At 43.1% G+C, this 22,412-nt stretch overlaps 1 protein-coding gene and 1 long non-coding RNA gene across 2 annotated transcripts in view; one reads left to right on the top strand and one right to left on the bottom strand.

The window, feature by feature from the left end:
- The window catches only part of LOC117810896, a 111,846-nt gene extending 104,340 nt beyond the window's left edge, over positions 1 to 7,506 (top strand). The window contains exon 5 of the long non-coding RNA XR_004630874.1: positions 7,322 to 7,506. This is a non-coding gene — a long non-coding RNA (uncharacterized LOC117810896). The remainder of the gene's footprint in view (positions 1 to 7,321) is intronic.
- Positions 1 to 22,412, bottom strand: part of si:dkey-205h23.2 (CUGBP Elav-like family member 4) — a 145,995-nt gene that overhangs the window by 31,909 nt on the left and 91,674 nt on the right. The window contains 2 exon segments of the mRNA XM_034680887.1: positions 2,632 to 2,760; positions 14,306 to 14,354. Coding sequence (XP_034536778.1) covers positions 2,632 to 2,760; positions 14,306 to 14,354 — 178 coding nt within the window.

The raw sequence follows: 22,412 nt of genomic DNA, 5'->3' as shown, positions 1-22,412 counted from the left end.
AAAAGCACGCTGAGACTGTTTTGTGCAGAGATGTGATGAGTAGTAAAGGCCATGTGTTTTCTGTACCGTCAAATGTCCATGAAGCTGTATAGATCTACAGAGGCTAACAGATAAGTCAAAGAAAGCTTTGATTCTGTCACAGCTCTCTAGCACCCTTTTACTTCGCTTGAACAGCCCTCCGGGTGGAGGCAGGAAAGGTCTTCATTTGTCCAACTGAAAACGCGTCTGCCCACTGCGTGCCATTTGACTGCAGCTCTGCCTTTGAAGGAACAAACGCATTTAACCTTTGTAGTTGAAATAATAATGGGCATTTTGTTCTTGGAAAAGCCTCTTGGATTCGTAAGGCAACATAACTTGCTGTTGTTTCCCTAACAAGGCTTTCAGATACCGTGCCAGAATCTCAGTGACCCCAGCGGCTCAGCTTCACCAGAAAAAACACTCAAAACTGCAGGGCTTGGCGCACAGCATCAATGGCAAAGTCATGTCAAACATACATGTCAAATTTCTCCAACATAAAACTCAATGCCCGAGCCTTGCTTTTCTTGGCCCGGAAAAAAAAAGTTAGGGGACAGAGAACAGAGCATCTCAAAAGATTGGAAGTGCCACAGCCTCATAAATTATAGTGCACATTTGAGTTTTGAATTTGATGGCTCAGAATGAGTTGGGGGGGGAAAGGAAAAAGAGAGATTGTATTGCTTTCAAGCAAGAGGATCTGCACTGCCTTTTGAATTCCCGGGGTAATAATATGTATGCATGAATTCCATCCTGCTGGATGGGTGACATTTATAACACAACTTAATTATAGACCTAAAAGCCATCTCTCTATTTTCCTGACAATTCGGGGCTCTATTCAACTCTGGCAGCAAGTGTTGCACTTTAAAAGTACTTTGAGGAGCAGCGCCATAGAGAGATGGATGTTAAACTTCTCGGCCTTTTTATTGGGTGAAGAGGGGTGCTGAAAAAGCCTCTGAGTAGCATAAATTTACATCAACAGGGGACAAAGCCTCCATCATGGAACAGATAGCACCGTCAATTTCAAGGTCTGTCTCATTCAAATTACGGCAACCTCATCCCAAGCGAGGCGGCTGGCAAAATAATTTGCCGTAACATCCCATAATGATTGCGTGGGACTGTTTCACAGACAGTGATAGGACCAGGTACCTACATATGAGACCTTTGTCTGCTGGTAGAATTCCTGTTAAACACTGCCCCACCGTTTCATAGCAGCAGAAACGTGAAGAAAAGGTGATCGAGCTGGTAGCAATAGAGACAAATACCAACACAGGAACATATGGCATGTGAGGAAAGGATGAGGGAAAAAAAAAGATGAGGTGTGGGGTGCAGAAGGGTCGAAAAGAAGTGAGGGCGAGAATGAGGAAGAAAACTAGCTCCTGTCTGACACAACAGCACAGGCCTGATTTCATTCATGTGCTGTCAATCAGCTTGAGGCATGTGAGCAGACAAGAGAGGGAGCCAGTGAGGGAAAAAGAGGAAACAAGCTGGGGAGAAAGAAAGTTAGCAGGCCATTGGGGCGACGCAGAGCAATAGACCCGGGATTAACAGTAAGGGGAACAGATGTTGACACAGATAGGTATGTGGGTTGGCACAGCCACCTTTTCTTTTCGATATACTCAGTAGGCTTGCTGCACTCCTTCGCCTTCCCACACATGCTTTTCACATATTCAGCTGCTTCATACAGGGGAGTAAATCACAAAGAGAAAGGAAGGTAAAGGTTCAAAGCAATATCATTGGCGTTATCGCTTCAAATATGGCTATAAGACAGAAACCCATCAAAGGATAATGGGGGGACTCCTGCACTCTCAGAACAATCCCACCTGCGTTGCACATTTCACAGGCGTCTTTAATTCAACCATGCTCTGCTAACTAAATAGCACATAAGCCACAGACATGAATGCATAAGCTGTTCCTGAATGCTGGCAAATCCGCAGCACAGTGAGTGACAGCAGTGAAAAACCCAGAGCCTGGCTGCTTTATTTACAGTAGGACATTATTGTCCAATGGTGTCCCAAGGGAGGGATGACGGGAATGTCGGAAACAAACATGATTACAACCCCTCAGCTTTTCAGATAACAAGAAGAGGTGGAGGAGGGGGAGAGAGAGGGGGCGAGGAGTAAAAAAAAAAAAAAACGAGATGTTGTGTGATGGATCTGTTGAGTACAAGCTCAGGGTGAGAGGAGCTGCTGAGATGAAGAGAGAACAGAGGAGAAAGTTTTGGAGGGGAGAGAGAAAAAGAAGGAGAGAGAAAGGAGAGTCAGAGTGAGAAGACAAAAGGGAAGGGAAATGCACAAAGTAGTGAGAAAAAGAAAGTGGGAAGGAGGAGGTGTCGGAGCACAGTGACAATGAGGTATAAAGAAATGCAAGACACACAAGAGGTGGTGAAAAATAAAAAAGCTGAAGGGGAGGATGAGTATTCAGAAGAGCAGAGCGGATCGCAGACGATGTCAATGAGAAGGAGCGGGTGAAGCATCGTTCTTAACTTGTAAAGAGAAGAAAGAGAATGAGAGACAGCACTGCTACAGTAAGACAGAAAGACAGACAGACAGAGAGACAGAGAGAGGGATTAAAAGGGACAGAGAAAAGGAAAAAAAGTGGAGGTGTGTGGGCTCTGACCCTTACTGGCCCCATCAGGCCCCCGCAGGACGGTGCACTCCTCAATCTGGCCAAAGGTCTCGAACAGCCGCCGGACGTCATCCTCACTCTGCTGCTTGCCCAGCATTCCCACAAACAGCTTCCTGTCTTCTGGATAGGAAGAGAGGAAGGGGGTAAGGAAAGGGGTTGAGGGGAGGAAGGAAAGAACGAGGGAGGTGAAAGAGAGGAGAGAACAGACAAATGCTACAGCTGATCGCACCGTTCTGCTGAGCCGAGAGGAACTTGTGCTACTCATCCCCCTCCCTCCCCTTTTATCAGCAGTCGACTGCGTTGAGCCAAACCTGCTGCTGCTGCTGCTGCTACTGTTGTTGTTGTTATTGTTGTTGATCTTACCGTTGTGTGGTGTGCTACCCAACCCTGCTATGGGGGTGATATATTCCTGTTTCCAGTGAGCTATTCATGTCTGTCACAGTGATGTTTGATGATGATATTTGGAGCACTGTGGGTTTGTGGTAAGGGTAGAAAGAGAGCAGCAGTTTTTTTCACAGGTAGAAAAACTGTTAGATCATTGCAATGCTTAAAGTTGCTGAGTTGAAAGATAACATGGAAGACGAACATGGTAGTACATTTTCTTATCTCCAAAGGAGTAGGAGTTTTTATAAGTCAGAGTACAGCATGTTCTTCCCAATTTAAACCAGAGAGAAGTAACACAACTAAACAATATCTGAACCAGCGCATTTTCTCATGGTTTCACATTTAAGTGTGTACAATCCCAGCTCCAATATCTGCTGGAATATGTGAAATATGTTGTAGAAAAAAATCATGGAACTTGTATGTAACAGTGTTTGCACAGGAATTCAGGACAGGGAACAAAGCAGTGTTGATTTCGTTAACGGAAATTATGACAACAAATGTGCGTCAATTACCTACTTTTCTATGACAAGTGAAAACAATGAAAAATGTTGTTTTCATTAATAAGACGATGACGAGACGAAAGGTTATTAGCCTTAACTAACATGAGCAACGGAAAAGAGTTCTGGCAGATTTTGCTACTGCTTGTCGACACCATAGACCGCATGGTGTGGTAAAAATAATAGTTTCCGTTGGCATCACGATGTGGCAAAAACCTCAGTTTCAGTTAGTATGCTAATTCGGCAGGCCAAACCTCACTGCTATTTTCATATTGGATCCCGTCCAGCAATCCTAGCAACAGCAGGGAGGCAGGTGAGTGAAACTTTAGGTTACCGATCACTACAAAGAATCTTAAACCGTTAGCGGTGGTGATGATAGCAGCAGTGTCAAAAGTTGTGAAATTTGCCTTTATTATTTTCAAAGGTGTGTCAAACGCAGGGCTCAGAGAAGAAGGAGAACTGAATGAGGACCAAAGTTAACATATATAATCTGACAGGAGACTCGTTCATCTTGTCCAACTTAATAGTCAATGGACATGTTCAATGTAATGTAAACAATAACAAAAAAGCTGATTCTGATGTTTGACCGTGATTTGACTGTGAATTGAAGTGTTCAGTTTAATGTCAATTCGACCGCAACAGGGAGCTTAAAATCCATCGTCAAAGAACACTACCACAGTGGAATCAGTGGGACTATTTAAAAAAAACTTTATACATGAATAATTTTAGATCAGTAAAATATTCTTGATGGATAATGTATGGTTAGAGTGTGGTTATGGGAAATACAATCCTTTCAGTGTGGACAAGACCACAACATGAAGTGGATATAGTGGTGTGTATGTGTGTGCAAAACAAAATCAATCTACAATTCAGCGAGTTATTGATATTTGATCGTAAATGGATCCCCAGCAATTATAGACCTATGTTCATTTGAAGGCATGGCCCCCCTCTCCATATGGCTGCCCTGTTGACATATTGCAGCAGCAACCACGGCAGCTAACATTCATGGCTTATTATTTACAGTCAAGTGATCGAGAGGGGTTTTTGCAGGAAGTACGGTAAAACATTTTAACTGTAAAAGCAAAATCTTCTCTTGATGCCCTACTAAATATTTCACTTGAAACCATGGTCAAAGAGGCACAACAGATCAACTCATTTTCAGTGTTGACAATATGGAACTTTATAAACGAGATGCTGTGACAGGAGGTCAGATCTGCTCCTTACTGGCAATTTATTGATGATAACTTTTAACAAACGGATGTCAAAGTGGGAGAAATTTAAATCAATGGTAGTTTTGAATTTTAAGTTATCAGGGCTACATTCTTACAAAGTCATCTTTTGTAGACTTCATCAGTACCAAAATGTATGTGTTAAGTGGTCAAAGAAATTTAAGTTCATGTGATAAAGCAGCTTCCATTTTAAAGTCTAAATGTTGGCTGAATCAGTGATCTGGCTGGCTTGAAGCAATGACATTTCCCAATTTCCCAACCAGTACTTATCTGGAATGAGATGCAGTTAAGGATTGGAGTAGCAGTGCTGTTCTTCGTGAACTCTGAAGGGCCTTTAGCTATCCCAGTTTCTTTCCTGACACTTCATGTCCTTTCTTTTCTGAGCACCGACGGGGAGCACCCAGGCTCAGACGTATGGGCTCAATACCTCTACATTTTGACCAGTCAGACAGCTGGATTTTTCTAATTAATCTCCCCAGTGCCCTGGCATTAGACAGAGCATTCATCTTCTTTACATCTTCTACATTATGCATCCCCTTATTCCGCTGTGTTGTGGAATGAAATGGCTACTAGCAAGAACCTATCGCTAGAACTGATGGAAAGTGGCAGGAAGAGGAAGAGGAGTTTATTGGGAATGACACCGCTGATCTTCGGTGTGAGTCATTTGACTGGTGGGGAATGAGGCTAGGAGTGGGGAGGAGCGAAGGGCGAGAGCATCACCTGGGCCTCGACAGATGTGACGCCTCCTGTACCTGCCAGGCCCCATTAGACGCAGCTGTTATAAAAATAAAGCACCGGGGCTTCCTTTTCTGCTGCGGGTAAATCGGATCCTGTTCCATTCCTGTAAGTTCAAATGAGACACGTGCCTGCTACCCGCTTGGCCACACAAATGAGCACCTGCATAATCAATAAGGCCACGCTGCCTGGTCTCTTCGGCTGGTGTTGTAGCTGTGGTGTCAGTCTGTGTTCCTGTAGTCACGCCTCAGACAGCAGGGATTCTCCAAGATGCCAGCTGAGCCTGCTACTACCGCTCATTACCACTCCTCCTTGGAGCTCCGGGGTTGGAAGTGAGCGAGAACCAGGAGGAGATCACCACAGAGACAGCCATTTATACCGTCGATTGGGGTTTAGAGAAAGACGGACAGGAAGACAGGCGTCTAACTGGATATTGGGCATCAGTGGAGGAGCTGCATAGCTGTAAAGTTAGCCCTGAACAGGTGTTAGAGAGAAATGAGCCTGACCTCTGTCCATGGCAGCAAAGGTGAAACATGAAACGAGGCAGTCAGCCCGTCCAGAGCATACGTGACTTTGCCTTGATTGTCCCTTCATCTTTCACTTTTTCACCGAGGTGTCACTGCTACGACGCAAATGGGCAGAGTGCACTTTACAGGCCTCCTGCAGTGTGTTAATGTTTGGGACAAAAGTCTCATCTCGGTCCTGGCCCGAGGAGATCTAATGGCGGCTTTACAAGGCTAATTAACAAGCCATGAGCGAAGTAATGAACTTTCCAATGTGCTGGCAAACGCAAAAATAAATTACACCCCAGTGCAGGCATTAAAGGAAGTGTGAGTGTACTTGGGAGCCTTCCTTTGGGAGAGCCACGGTGAGAAAAATGAATTTGGAGCTGCTATCTTTTCATTGCCCGGCCTAAGCGTCTCAGTCGGCCCACTGCGTGCCCTGGCCAGAGTATAGATTGCTATTAATTAGTCCGCTTTGCACCTGTCTCCATAGCATCTCTTATTGGATTTTTCCAAGTTCCGGGCTCATCTCCTATGGCCACTCTCTAGCTTTAAATTGGCATTTTATGAATATGAATAAATATGTTGTAATGCACCCTCTGCATGAGGAGATGACTCCGTGAGTCCAAAGAGTTATCCATTAAAACGGGAGAGGAGAGAGTGGGGAAAAAAGGGAATATTCTTTTGGAGTACAATCATGTATTTGCATTAAGAGGGTCGAGGACCTTCATATAGAGCTGTCTGAGCATATAGAAGTGTGAAAAGTATGACAAAACTCATTGAGCTTACTGTTTGACCTCTGCTACTTATCTCTCATTGAGAAGGGCTCATCTTATCCCTCGACAGAGCTTAGCCACACAGCTGGAGAACATTTGAGCTCTACAGCACTTGTCTGCTCTCCTCTGAAGAGACCTTTGTAATCTGCACTTGAAACCCTGCCTCTACTTTAAAATGATAATGTGTGTGTATGTGTGTGGTAGTTAGGAAGCCCTAGCTACATCATTTAGATTTGTTTCTATCAGTGCTACTACTTAACACTCCTAATTTCTCAGTGCTCTTCTGGCACTATTTACTACACACAAAAAGAAAATCAAGGGTATGAAGCGGTTTCAAAATTAACTTGGCTGTTTGAAGAAGAATGGAACAACATGTGACTATTTGCTTGTTATCATATTCTTCCTTAGTTTTATTGCGTGTGTAAGGTTATACAGTGTATTAATGCATTTGTGGGCACATGTAATGACAGTTATAGTTTTTTTTTTCTCGCCTAGGCCTCAGGACAGTGCGCACTCAAACGATAAGTAATCCACATGTCTTTTTGTTTCCTCCCCAGTGCCTCATCTCCTGACTGTTAGATGGGAGCAATTGTATAGAAAATGCTTCCATGTCAAACTTCAGCCATGTCCAACCAAGGTGGCATATGGACAGCCTCATTTTATGAATGCAAATAAAAAAAGGAGATCAAAAAAGTTATCAAAACACTGCTGACATCTGACAATTGCTTGTCTCAGGAAGCCTTTTCATTTCAGCGCCTGGTATATTAAAAATTAATGGATTTTGCACAGACGCCATATGCTGTCAAGATTGATGCTTCTCTCCATGGAATAAAGTGCTACTTGTGTCATAGGCTGCAGTCTATACATATAGATTTTGCTTTTCTTTTCCTCTCCTCTCCCTTTGTATCTCTGTTGCTCTCTCTATATATTTTTGTTATCCCTCAGCCCTCTCTTTCTCTCCAGGCACTGAATCAGTTGCTCTGAAGTCCTACTTTTAAAAAGTGTATGCTTTTGTTTGCCAATAACGGGAAGGTTCTCTTAAAGAAATATTCTTCTGCTGCTGTGTCGTGGTAAATATTTCTATTTTTCTTTCTTTTTTTTTTCACGATTCTATCACTTATTGCCCGCTGGCAGTAGTCAGGAAAGCTTGCTAGTAGTAAGTGTTCAGAAAGCATGGACAGCTGCATCCAACGATAAAAGATGCCTCCTAGGCCGCTGGGTGCATTTCAAATGCAGACTAATGTTCCAGGCAGCACAACAGAGAAGTTGTGCTTCTTATGGTCTCATTAGAAAAGCCTGATGCTGCTGCGCTGCTGCCTGGGAGGGCCCGCCACCAGACACGCTCACACATGTGGGCGTACAAGACAGGGTGTACAAAATGTTGAGAATGGCTTCTTAATAAAGATAGACTTTGTTTTTTCACCAGCTACTGTATGTCCCAGTAAAAGGCAAGGTTCTGCGAAGAATCCAAAATGCCATTCACTTCTAAATAACACCGTTTGGATAATCAGCATTCAACAATTTTACCAACATTTAGAAGAAGTAACTACGACTTATTGAAGACACATTTTTGTTATGTAGGTGTTTAATACTGGCATTAACTCTTGTGTGTCCTGGGCTGACATTGCTGCAATCCCAGTTCCCACCCTTAACGCTTATCACTGAACCCTCATGGACTTTAATGGAGATCATGCATGCAGTCTGTGAGTTCGTGAGGGCTCGAGATGGTATATAAGTACTTTCATACCATCATATGATTTCTGGAAACAAGTTGTACAACAACCAAAAAATGTCGACCTCCAGCATACATTTTTGTGCCTGACAGTACAGTGTTTATATTAAGCAAACCAACAAAAGCCAAAATGACATCAATGTCATTTATTCCCCCTTTTTATCAACACATCAACAGGTTTGCAAAGCACTCTGGGTAGGTCCCACAATTAAGTCCTCAAAAATGTGGACTCATGTAAAATGCACAACTTGGCGTTGTAAAGACGGCATTAGACAGCTTATGTGCTTAATGATGTGACAGTGGGCCAGCACTAAACACTCACACACTTAACAGGAACCTACCTCAAAGTCTATGAGTATGTGAACTTTGGGGTTTATTGACCTCCTACAAGCTGCTTCTTGTCATAAAACCTCTGTAACCCTACATAACTTCTTCTCTGTATCAAAGAGAGTTTTGTGCTTTTGATCAAATAAATGAATGCTGGAAACAGTAGATCAATTAGTTAATGACTATAACTATGTGGTCAATCATTGTCAGACAAGGATTACTGAATCAATAAAGACTAGATTCATTTAACATGTCTACAACTAAATGATACATTGGTGACTGAGTTGATTACAGCATAAAAAAGGAATGAACTGCAGAATATTAAGCTAATACTTTTATATCAAGAAAGGGACTCTGTGTGGCTACAAATACCGATTACACTTCTACTACACAAAACTAGTGAGATCCGGTTTCAGGATTTCAGGATAAGGACATTTTTTTGTTAATCACAAAGGGTTGGAATACAGAATTGCGTGGCAGTTTAAAAGTTAAAGTAGAAGCTACTTTGGTAATTGTAAAACAACCTGCATGATATATGCGTGCTTTCCACTCCATTTGTCAACCTCCACAAGCATTCTCTTTTCTTTACGCAACACCTTACACTACATAATAAGAGCCATTCTACTTCTTACTCATGTTTAGTTCCCTCTCAGCTAACAGAAGTAATTAGACCCTCTCTCAGTGACAATGATGTGCAACCACACAGTAAAACCTTCCCGCTGCTCGTCCCGGTCTGATGTATGCAAGTGGATTATCCAGTATAGTGAGGTGGTAAATGGAATAATCAGAGGAGAACAAACATTCAAATTGTCGACACAATCAGGCATGATGAGGGGATACAGGCTTTGTGTTTGTAAATGCATTACTTATACCACTAGAAACGTTACATCTATTCTCAGGGGAGTGTGGGGGGAGCTTTGGCGTAAATCCTAAAAAAACAACATCAGGGAAACCGGGTCCGGTCAAATTGTTTTTAACTCTAGATTAAAACCATGTTCTCTAACAGACAGGCTCAACTATAGAGTTTTCTGTAAAATGAATGCCTCAAAACCGTAACTTAATATTCTACAAAGTTAACTGTTTGAAATCCCTGAAATCTTTTGTCCATCCATGTGTCCCAGTGTCATTATGTGTATCTCTCGGCACACACACACATACCAAGCGCTGCAAGGGTTCGTCTTGACTTTTCAGAGTTTTGCACGATCCTGTCCAGAGGCACAGAGGGATCTTTTGGCTTCATTGCATGTAAAGTGGAGCGCGCTCTTCTTGTGGGCGTGAGGAGCCTCCAGACAGACCCTCCCCTGTGGCCTCGCCAGACTGAGCTCAGCCAGCAGCCCCTCACTCTTCCCTACCTGCTGGGGTGTGGGCCGTGACGGCACAGTGCGCTACATCTTAAGGTCCTGTCAATCTCTCCACTGCCCCTACTGGGGTCACCTTCTGAAGGAGCAGCAGGTTGGCAAGGACAAACATGAGCCATTCACAAAGACTCCCCCTCAGCCAGACAGACTAAAGAGCATGGAGGAGTTATTAAAAAGCTGCTGAGTATCACATGCAGGGATTACGATGCTCCTGGCACTGTATAAGTATCCAATTAAAACAAAAAGTATGGGGGAGCTATGGACAAACGCACAGAGAGTGGCCCTTTGTGAAAAGTCTGTTGATGGAGGTTGCAGGGTATTTTGGGAGAGTGTTAAACCCATCTTATCAGAGTTAATAAAAGAAGAGGGTGTTGCCGGCTGACCCGTCATCTCTCTTCTCATCAGCGTGGTCTCCTGTCTCACAGCAGTGGCTAGAGAAGTGGGACCTGGCTCCAAGATTGTGTTAGATAATAGCCATCTCCAATCATAGATAATTCTGGCCCCATCTTTTCTTCACAGACACAGCAGCAGACAAGGTCAGGAGGAAAAAGATTCCTGGCGAGGCGAGCCGAGGAGGAGATAGGGACGGGGCGGCTCTGAGATGATTTAGTGCTGAGATTCACTCAGCTGCCTCCATCACCCTCCGTTAAGTTTCTCATCCTGTCATCTCTTCCCTACTCTCTTTCTTTTCTGTCTTCTTTCTCTCAATCCTTCATGGGCCTTATTCTGAATCCCTTACTCTTTCTATCACTGCTTCCTCTCTTTCTTTACATTTTGGCACCAGAGAGAGAGAGAGAGAGAGAGAGAGAGAGAGAGAGAGAGAGAGAGAGAGAGAGAGAGAGAGAGAGAGAGAGAGAGAAAGCAATAGAAAAGGCATTTCTGTGCTTTCTGAGTCGGAGAAAATTGCTTGTGTTTCAAGTGGAGATATAGTAGCCGGCCTGCTCCTTCGCTGACCACAGAGCGATGGAGCAGAAGACCCATGCCTCGATTGCGTCTCAGTATCTCTGTGTTGAAATCATGGTTTGATAGAATTGGTCAGAAAGAAGTGGTGTTAAGCACATCAGATAAATGTGGACTTTGCAGCGAAGAGGTCGGCTGACTCAAGGAACAGAAATAGATTTAAAGGCTGTGAAGCTTCCCCTTCATGCTCTACTCTTTCTAGATAATCCAAGGAAAAAATAAAATAAGACATGAGTCATTGTAATAGACAACCAGAGAATCATCCCTGTGATCCACAATGGAAGCCAAGCAGCAGGATTGTGTGGCACCAGGCACCCCATGTCATTTTCTGAGCTCTGGTTTTACTTCTCCTTGCGACACTCACATTTCTCTAGATAGAGGACCTCTCTCAGGGGCATTTAAACAAAAGAGAGGCTACTAGAGTCTCCAAACGGAGTAATGGGCCCTAATACCTACACAGGAATGTAACCGAGACCCCTGCACAAGCTCCCATGACAGATAATTGAGAACAGTGATAAATGTGACTCCATTTCAGAGGTGCAAATGTCTCCTGGTTTGACAATCTTTAAACCCCACTGGAACTGGTTCACCTGACTGGTCCTCAGCCTCCCACAGATGAATCCCTTGGTGCTTACTCTCCTTTAGCCAGCCCTAGCTGGGTTGTCTATTTTCCTTTAACCACAGGCCTTCATAGTAAATCTCATTTCATTGTCAGTTGCGACTGTGGTTTACTTCCCCGGCCTGTCTGCAGACTTCCTGTTGCCATTAACGCTCAATATCTCTGTTGGGGCCTGTCTGCTTGGTCTTATTTCATTCTGTGCTCTGTCCTATCCTGTCCTCCCATATAGAAAGTTCATCTGACAGACTAGCAGGGGCCCTGCCAACCTAAGAGCCCTCTGTATTTCATTCACACTGCCTGTTCATCTCCATCTTCCTGCTGAAAAAGGGTAGTAATTGATATTGGGACCCATCCATCCTCCCCTCTTAAGCCCAGAGATCCAATTTATCTTGGTGAGAATGCCGATTGGCTCTCACCCAGGCCTTGTCGGTCAGACTTTGCCTGTTTTTAGATGGCCGTTAATTAAAGTGCCGCCATGACAAAAAAATAAGATCTACATGGGGGTGTGTGGGGTAATAGAAATAGACCATCCGATTCACACTTGACCATATAAATCAGTGGAGTGGCTCAGTCTAATCTGACCTATAGGCAGTCTAAATCACCACTCTGAAATAGGAGTACAGGGCAGACACAGACCAGTCCAATCAGATCCAATGCCACGCATGTAAATCTCTAACTGGCTTAATCTGCATTAACCTCTGTGATGTTAGTTACAAATGGCTTCACAATGATCTGCTCTATCACCATGTATATGTGGGGCTCAAGATGGAGTAGGACGGCTGACAAGAAAATTACCACAACTTCATAGTGGAATTATAAGTTTTAACGTCATGACTCATGCTTGAAACAGACGGGGACACTTAGAGGCGTTTTTTTTTTTTCTTTTAATACAAATGATAGAATGTAACTTGTAGAATTAAACTCCTAGTGCATTTGCAGCATGGTATCATAGTGCAACTGGATCACATAGAATTGAACTCAGATTATGTTCAAATGGTTGAAAAATATGCTATATTACTTAATCCCTGTTTGATCATGTAAAAGTAGTGTTGATGAGATCTACAGTACGTTGCATAAGTTGTCACTCCCTTAAACCTTTCCCCATTTTAAAGTTTTGCAACTTGAATTCTAAAAAAAATTTGAGTTTCTTAGGATTTACTTTCTAACATTAACAATAAATCAAAGACCAAATAACAGATGGCTGATGAATGCTCAAACTCTCATGAAGTCAACTGGTTGCACCTGATCTAAGAGATTTACCGTTCACTACCAAAAGCTTACCATTTTTTTTGTAAATCATTTTGAACATCTTTTGATAACCCCATTGCCATTTCAAATGTTTTCAAATTTAGAAATGTTCATGGGGTCATATACTTATAGAAGGGATTACACACATCACGTAAATATAGACTTATTTTGGCAGTAACAAGAGTAGTTAAGGTACTGTAGTTGGGAGTGCTCTTGGTAAACACAGCTCCAGCTAAAATCAAAGAGACCACTCCAAATATTTCCTTAAATCAGCATATCTACATGCATGACAGGAATTTTGCTTCAGTGTTGGTTGAATTTCAACACAAGCACCTCATTCTACTTAATGAGGTACTGATTTGGTGATCACCTGACAAGCCATCAATCAGAGCAGAGCTGGTTAAAATGTTGCATCAAGAGTAGCATAACATCACCCAGCAGCAAAGGAAAGACTAGTGGAGAACATGTCAAGAGGCATGAAAGCTGAAATAAGAAATCTGGGTTCTTCTACCAAATATATTGATTTTTCATCTCTTCAAAGTTAATACATTGGCATTCTGTTGTTTAATAGTCAATCTATTGACTAGTGTTTTCTTTGCATTATTTGGGGTCTGAAATTCACTGCATTTATTTTTTATCTTAAGCCGATGCCATTTTCTGCAAATAAATAAGAACCTTAATATTAATTTCAATCAAACTTAAACCAAGGAATGGTAGATTGTGAAAAAAGATATTTTTGCAGTGGTCTCTTTATTTCTTCCAGAGCCACATGTGTTGATTTTTTAAAAAGGGAAACTGTTCATCTTTATCTGTGTTCTGCTTTCTGGACAAAAACAGCTCCTGTGAACACCACAAGGAGTTTCCGGAGAAAATAATAACACATTCCACTTTGAGTTTGTGTTTTTGACTGTGTCTGTCTCTGTTTGGGCTGTGTGCCACTTCCCCTGCTCTGCTAGCAGCCTCGACTGTCACTCTATGGAGATCAAGAGACGGAGGTTCCCTTCTCTTCATTCATTTTTTGTTGTCTCAATCTCTTTTATTTCTCTCTCTTCTCTGTCTCGTCTTTGAACCAGTCCCAGCGACTGTGAACCTGAGACAGCCCCTCTGCTGGCACAGATGGGAAGTCAATAGAAGCAAGTGACCTATATTACGGGCTACTCCACTAACTCCCAGTGTGTCTCAAGTGAGAGCAGAATATTAAGGATTGAGTGTGCGCTGTGTGTGTGTGTTTGTGTGTGGTGTGGTGTTTTTTTAAAGGGGGGGCGTGTGCAACGGAGACCAGAAGAAGGTTAATTACCTCCTCGTCCTTCGCTGTCGGCTGGCTTCACCTGGATGGGCCGGTTCATCTGGAGAGAGAGAAGTAGAGGGGAAAAAACAGAGAGAAAAGGAAGAGGGGAAATCCCAGGTTAGCATGAAATAAAATTAGCAAATGCTACAATATGTGAAGTGGGAAGAAAACAATTGTACAATGGCCTGTCCTGAGTGTGTCCTGCTTTTTGAGCTAAACACAAAAATCAAACAGTTCTGATGGCGTAAAGGGGATAAATCTGTGCACTGCTCCATGCCAGCGTGTTTAATTAATCCAGGGCACTGCCTCTAGAGATGCCTGAATTCCCCTCACAGTTCAGCAGAATTAGCACTTTTCAATGACGATGCCACACTGGGTGTCAGATGGCACTTGGAGATTAATGCCATTACATCAGCCACTCCCAGCCCCACAGGGAGAGGTCCTCTAGAGCTGGCCCTTACTCTTCCTGTCCCCCTCCTGGCTCCAGACTCGCAGTCACCAGCTATATCCTGCTCATCCCTGACCCTTAGCAATACCTCTGTCTCTCTGCCTACATCCCTTCTTCCTCTCTCACAATCTCTTTTTGCAACTCACAACCAATATGCCACTAGTCTGGATAGCCAACACCCCAACTGCCCCAGCCTCACTCCTCTTCCTCTTTCTGGAGGCCATTGAGAGCCATTGAATGGTGTAACTGTGAAAGAGTTTTGTGAAAGGTTAACAGAAGGGAATCAATAAAAAGCCTTTGAAGATCCATCTTATAGCGAGGTGAAAGCAGAAACATTGCAGAGCTAACATGAAAAAATAAAAGCTTTTAAATGTGTCTGGCGTTGATAAAACTCCCTTGGTTCCTTTTGCTCCCCTTGTCTATGGTTTCATATCTTTCATTGTCTTTAGTCTGAATATGAAAACAGAAAAATACTCAATCTTGTGCCTCCTCTGATACAGGAGTATTATCCCCTCTTTCTACATATGAGCCATCCTCGAAGATCCATTCTCATTGAGACTGCCACACGTCAGATTGGGCATTGTGTTTCATATTTCGTCAGCGTTTTCTGTCTTCAGTCGGCCTATCTTTCTAACTAGGCCATGCAGACAGGTCCAACATGTGAGTGCCAGTGAATGGCACACGGCTCTGCCCCCTCAGATCAGTCAGCGAGGGCAGCACAGTGGGCGTCAGGCCCTTGGGCGATGCAGCACTTGACAGCAGTTGACCACAGCCTAAATATAGACCAAAGACCGCTGGACATGTATAGACAGGCGTATACATAGTGACACCCTGGGGACACGCCTAGCAATATGCTGTGACATCGGAACAAAGCTTCAAGAGATGGCAGATGCATCACATAGACAAGTGCATTAAGCTGTAGACAGAGAGAGACAGTCACGCCCGTACAAATTGACCCACACAGACACATATCTTCACATTTTCCAGTAACATACTCACGCCACACACTTGCCAATCTCTAGAAAGCAGCCACTTCCTACCACTGTAAGATATTCTCTGACTTAGCATTTTACAGATGGCCTCTTTGGGCTTGCCATCTTCGAACATTTCACTCTGTTCCCCATATTGATAGTCATTATTTTGTAACCACTATCATAATTCTGCCCCTTTTTTTAGAATAACTTCAACTACTTTTGAGCCTACTTGGTTCTGGACAATCAATGTGTCTCTCCATCTTTCATCCCCCTTAAGTTGTGAGTGGCAGATGGTCTCAGTCAACCTAAAACGGAAAACTAAAATTGTTATTGGTAGGGACAATTTGAGATGTTTTTCGTACAGCCATTAATGTTTATGGGCCTAAATAGAGTACAAATAAGTTCAATTCTTGAATGAATTTTTGATTCAAGATAACATTTAACATTTGAACTAGTTCTGCAACATGCTTTGTTATGCTATTTACAGAGACCAAACATGACTCTACTGGCAAAGAAATACTTCAATTCAACAGGCAGAAACCTCAATATACCTTTTAACCGTTATGGTATTATATTCAAAGTAAGGCTGGCAAATATTTATTTCCAGCTCAGGGACATTTTTAAATCCAGATGTTTGCCATACCATTATTACTGTGTTCGGGGGTTGGTGAACAGAGGCCCTTGAGAATGTACTCATACCACCATAGGCTTGTTTTACAGTTTTGATTAAGAGCCAAAGTGGCATTATTTACATTACTGTTTGGCCAGACAGAAGAGGTTTTATTTATCTAGTTTTTTTCAATCTGGAAGACTGCCATGCCTTCTGCGCTGTGTATGTTTACATGTGAGTCTGAGGTAGAGTTCAGGTAGGGTGAGGCATTGATGTGTAGTAGTGCAAACGAGAGAGAATTCAGGCCAGCTGGAGTATTGTGAGCAGTAAGTTAAGGTGTGATCCTTATACATATTTGAAGTGTGTGTGTGTGTGTGTGTGTGTGTGTGTGTGTGTGTGTGTGTGTGTGTGTGTGTGTGTGTGTGTGTGTGTGTGTGTGTGTGTGTGAGAGAGAGAGAGTGTGTCTTGACAGCAGCTCAGGTTGGGGGGCAGTCACACAGTCCCTGTCCAGTGATCAGTCAGCTTCCAGGTCTTTAACGGCAGCGATTGGTCAGGAGGCTTCATTAGTAGCCCCTGTGCCTCTGCAGCAACAAGAGTCATTAGACAACCCAAAAGTACATTTGGGGTTGCTAGGCAACCGAGTGGAGGTGGCCGGCAGGCAGGTTGTTGGTCTATGGGCTGTTAGCCAACCAATGGCACTCTTTTCTTTCTTCTTCTTTTTTTTCTTTTACTTGGTCCAAGGAGGTCATGGAGAGAGGGGAGGGAAGAAAAAAGATTTCTCAACTCCCACCTTCCAGCATGTCCCACTTTCATGTCCTTTTTTAGTGACTGTGACAAGAGTTTTTCAGAGCGAGTCTGCTGCAACTTCTGCTCCAGCTTCCTGCCAAATTATAGAGTTCAGCTTGATGCCAAACTATAGTTGAAAAAAAAAAAAAACTATAGCTGTGAATGGAGCGAAGATGCAAAGGGTCTTGGTTAAGACGTCTGCTTCTTTGAGCTACTTTATAGTGTCCTGTACACACTTTTTCTTCTGCATACATAGAAAATGTCTCCAGCACGAAAATCTTCCACTCTACTTTCACACACTCTCTCTCACTTTCTGTCTCTGTCTCTCTTTTTCTGTCTATCCAACACACATGCACACACAGATACACACAGGCACAAAAAGTCTAGGGGCTCAATAACAGCAGGTGGCTTAGGTGACATTTTAATCCCTTATTACTGAGTGCAGGATTAGCCAACAGATCAAGGCAGAGTTAATTATATGAATTCATCAGAGGCTGGGCGAAGAGGCAGCCTGCGTTCCCCCAGGGCCAAGACCCGCCCCCACCTCAGCCACCACCACCCACACTTAGTGCACACCACATACACACACATGAAGGAAGAGGATAAGTGACAAGCCGTCTATCTGAGAAGCTAGCTAGTTCCTTATTAGCATCAAAGCGGCAGAAAGCTAAGATAACATATACAGTTAGGCCTCGTGAGATGCTGTAAGACAAATGACATCCACTACCTTCCCGTCGGGGACCCTGCAAAATGAACTGCATAGACATTGGAGGGGAAGACTACAGGCTTTTTCATCCCACCGACGTGCGGCTGCCGAGGCTGAAAGGAGTTCAACACCCCCCGTCTTGCTTTATCTTTGTCTCTCTCTGCCCCTTTGGCCTCCAAAACCAATATGCTTCCCACCACAGCCCCTTAATGGGTTGATCAATGCTGACAAATAGGCAGCCCATGCTGTCTTGCCTGGGAACTCACAGCTCTGTGCCTATGTGCTGCTGCACTTAGAGAGGCCATCTCTCTTTCTCCTCACCTCACCCTTTTTTGTCTCCTCCTTTCACTCACTTTTTTTCCCTCTCCATATATCCACCTCCTTCATGCTATTTCCTTTATGTCTATACATTCATTTTTTCTTTGTTCTAATCTCCAGAGGCAATTCTATATTTTCATTCTGTTATGATGAATAAAAGTCAGCTGAAGTCACGGAGGGGTGGAAAACCAACAGAGTGGAAGAGAGAAACTTGCTTACATTTTTCAGGGAGAGGGCTGTGTGTAAGTTTAAGGGTGTGTGTCAGTGTGTTTGTGTGTGCTTGTTTTTCAGTTGATCTGTCTTTGGTTGGTCTGTCTGATTGATAACAGTGCAGTGGAGAGAAAGAGAGACAAGGACACCGCTGGCCTTTGACCTTGTTAGACCATGCGTCGTGAATACCACTGCTCACAAATCAAGAAGAGAGAAATGTTATCTGACTAGCAGACACTTTAAACCCAGAAAAATGTTCCCCTAGATCCATGACAGAGATGTGAGTACTATTCACACTACTCCAGCGTTGAGTCTCTTAAAAGCGATCCAAAGTACAACTTAACAGATTACACATCACTTATGAAAGGGTCCTATCAGCAAATTAAAGGGATTTGATTTCTGTTACATTCTATTCTTCTACTAAACAGTATGTCCAGATTTAAATGACATGCTAATAAGTAAGGGATAATGTATGGTAAGCAGGTTGTTTTGTGAAAAAGAATCACGACAGGGTGAGACAAGACCCTGACACTAAGCTAACTGAGGCCTGGTAATAAACTATAATACATACATACTGTTCTGTGCATATTTTAAGTGATGGCCTGACCACAGACTGTATAAAACAATTGAAAAAACACTGGCTATCCTGAGTAAGGTAAACACTTTTACAGCTCTCCCTGGTGACTTCAAGCCAGCCTCCTCCATTAAAACAAATGGAATATGGGTCAAACTAGAAAATTAAAAAGCATGTCTCAAACATGTTTTCTGTCAAAGCATTTTGTTCTTATCATTTGATTTATGTCCAAGTGCTCATTTTTCTGAGAAGATTAATTTTGATTAGTCAATTGATATTAAAAAGTTGATTGATTGACAGCTCTTTTAACTAATTTGGCTCCTCACGTGTTATTTTTTTATTTATTAGATTAACAGAGGAAGAACAGAGTCGTTGAACTTTCCATAACCATGAGTGTATCTGCTTCAAATCAGCACAGGCATCTGCTCGGCTGTGGACTGTGCTGACCTGAGGAATCTTTGCCTTTTTATAAGTAGGTTAAGTGCGTGTTTTGGTGAGCGGAAGGTGTGTGCGTCAGTCCCATGACTACACCAGCCAAATTAATTGTGTACATGCCATGGCTCTACCAGCTCCTATCACGGCAGTATTTTGCCTTCCCATGTTACAATGGGAGAAGACAGATGTGTGCTGTCCACACTGTCAATGGGCCTGACCCACAAGAAGTCCTTAAAGTGCCGTTTTTAAAATAGATGTCAAGCGAATCAGAAAGACTTGATGCACACAGTTTGAATGAGTCATTTTCATAGGTTGGATTTCATTATCCTATTATCAGTATATATTTAAGATCATCCACACATGTGTTGTGTCATGAATATGATACACATTGCAGGCATATCCAAGGGCACCTGCTATTTTTGTTCTTCACTGAGCATCCATGAGTGTGAGGGGAAGTGGGGTATTAATAGTGGGGTATGGTGATGAATCATTACCTACTCAGCCAGTCACATTAGTCATCTCATAACTTTTAAACAACCGTGCCAATCACAGGGGAACATAAAGAACATGACTAACCAAACGTAGAGAAGAGTCTAGCCCTGTTTGTCACGACAAATAGGGTGTCAGAAGCTGGGAGATTTATGCTTGTGGACACACTGAATGCCTGGTGACAAATTCTATTTTGAAACAGACAATTATTAATTTGAATTATTTATGCAGTTAAAGCCTGTAGTAGGTTTTAAAAAAGTCGAGCAAACAACATCACATGTGCCTTTGGTTTATTCTGTTCAGGAATAATAAAGTTAGTCTCATTAGTCCTGGCTGCAACCTGCAACCAACAAGCCGCTACTGCCAACACGTGATTGAGCTTTACTCTGTTTGAGCCCTGCATAACTCACAATTCCCCAAATAATCCTAGTTACATGACTCTCCAGAGAACTGTGGAAATTTGTTTTTCGCTTTCCAAAACAATTAACTTGTTCCATGACTCACCACTGTCACATTTAACCGAAGCTGTTACACCCATGATTCTCCTCTTCCAAATTATGTTGCTCAAAAACTACATATGAAACTATACTGCTGTTAGACATGCATCAAAACATAGAAGATAGTATGGGGGCACTATTTCCCATTGTAACCCAGGAATGAAAAGTTAAGCTAAATTAATGACTTTGTTATTTTATAAAGGAATCAAATGCTCAGATACAAATATTTTGAGGAAGCAGGTCAATGTCTCGTAGTTATTTCCTTGCATTCCACAAATCAGATCCTAAATCAGGTAGGTAGTTTCACGTTATCAGGTATCCTCCTGGCAAGTGATCCTTGTTAGATGCCTCTCATTATCATTCAGGGGTTTGGCCGTCAGTGAATTCATTGGAGCTGTTGATGCCATTTACAGCCTGTTAAGCTCAATTAAAGACATTTAATGCAGACAGACCTCTCTTAAAGAGCAAATGGTGATGGTTGAACAAAAGCACATCAACCCAGCAGGACATATAAGGATACTGAGACCCCGACCTCTGACCATTGTAGAGCCACAATAAGCGTCCTGACCTCTGTCATTATTATCAGTGCCTTTGGAGGTTTGGGTAATTAAGAGTATTCTCCTCTTGCATTGAATGGTATTGGCATTTCTGTCAATAGTCACGTTAAAGGGTCAAGGTAAGCCTGTAATTAGTTTAACTGTTTTTGTTTACTTTGGATATAGATTTTTTTTCCCTCTAGCAAGATAGAAAGATGTAGACAAATAAAAACAAAGAATACAAATCTTTGAAAAAGTGACACCCGTCCAGATTGACTCAATTACACATTCAGATTTTAATCAAGTGACGTCGTAATAAAAAAACAACACATTTTTGGAATACAGTTATCTCACTGAAGGCCTGTCTCACCAGCAAGCAATCTCCCAGATCGTGCACAGCCTGTACTGTACCAGCCCAAATTACTGCTTCCATCACCCATTGCTCACATGTCAGGACATCCTGCCCCTCATGCAGAAGAGAAACAGGGCCGGCACAGCGGGAGCGAGTCTTTCTCTCAAATTGGTGTGTGAGTTCACAGCAGCCTCCCTGTGAGACCGGCGAGTAAGGGGCGTATTGGCCTGCCGTGTGTGTGTGTGTGTGTGTTGGAAGAGACGGGTTAGAGCTGAAGTGATCACACACTGCCTGTCTCCGTTCGAAAACACATGAAGGAGGGCTGTGTCTGCCTCGCTGTGAGGAAGAGGGAGACGGGGCGCTGACAGCTCAGCAGAGGGTGGCTGGCGGTGAAATACGGCCTATATTTAGCTCTGAGCTCGTGCTCCTATTTAAAGACGAGGTACCGGGGGTCGGTTTGGGATGGGGAGGAGGATTGCAATGGCATAAAAATGTAGCATGTATCCACCTAACACTATATTCCCCGGTGTGGTGCTCCAGCGTCATTGGGGAACATCTCTGTGTTTGTGTTTTGTCTCTGTTATCTCTGTCCCGTTCTCCATAATTACCTGGCAATTGATTCCCCCAGAGCAGGATTTGAGATTTTTAATTTGTCTCTATGAATCTGGTATCGGCCCCTTTGGTGCTCTGGGAAGCCAAGCTAAACATTCGAATTCATCTACACTGCCCCATCTTGCTTGGCCAACTACAACCCAATCTAGTCTTGAGGACTCTAGCCCAGTCTGGATTCATAAAAGCCCTATTCTCTCCCTTCCCTTATTTGATTTTTTTGTCCGCTACGGCTGCCCAGCAGGCCCACTCTGGAGGTAGAACAGAGTCAGACAGAGACAGAAAGTGGATGAGAAATCGAGCCATCATGCTATCCTCTGCTCCATAAAGTCTCTGTTCCTCCTCTGACTGTCAATGGATGCTGTGTAGATCACTGCAACCAGTGGCCAAACACACTATATTACTTTATTGCCCCTTTTTTCTCTCCCTCTTCTTCCTGTGGATATGAGGGGGGTTGTGGAAAAAAAGGACAGGGGGGAGTCAGGGAGTATAGGTGCATCAGAGGGGGTAGAGAGGGGGTGACGGTTTGACACTGTGAGACAAGACTAACAAATTAGTCAAAGTGACAGGGG

The sequence above is a fragment of the Notolabrus celidotus genome, chromosome 3, assembly GCF_009762535.1.
Source record: "Notolabrus celidotus isolate fNotCel1 chromosome 3, fNotCel1.pri, whole genome shotgun sequence".
NCBI lineage: Eukaryota > Metazoa > Chordata > Actinopteri > Labriformes > Labridae > Notolabrus > Notolabrus celidotus.
The sequence above is the reverse complement of the archived record's forward strand: the minus strand, read 5'-3'. Positions and strand labels throughout refer to the sequence as shown.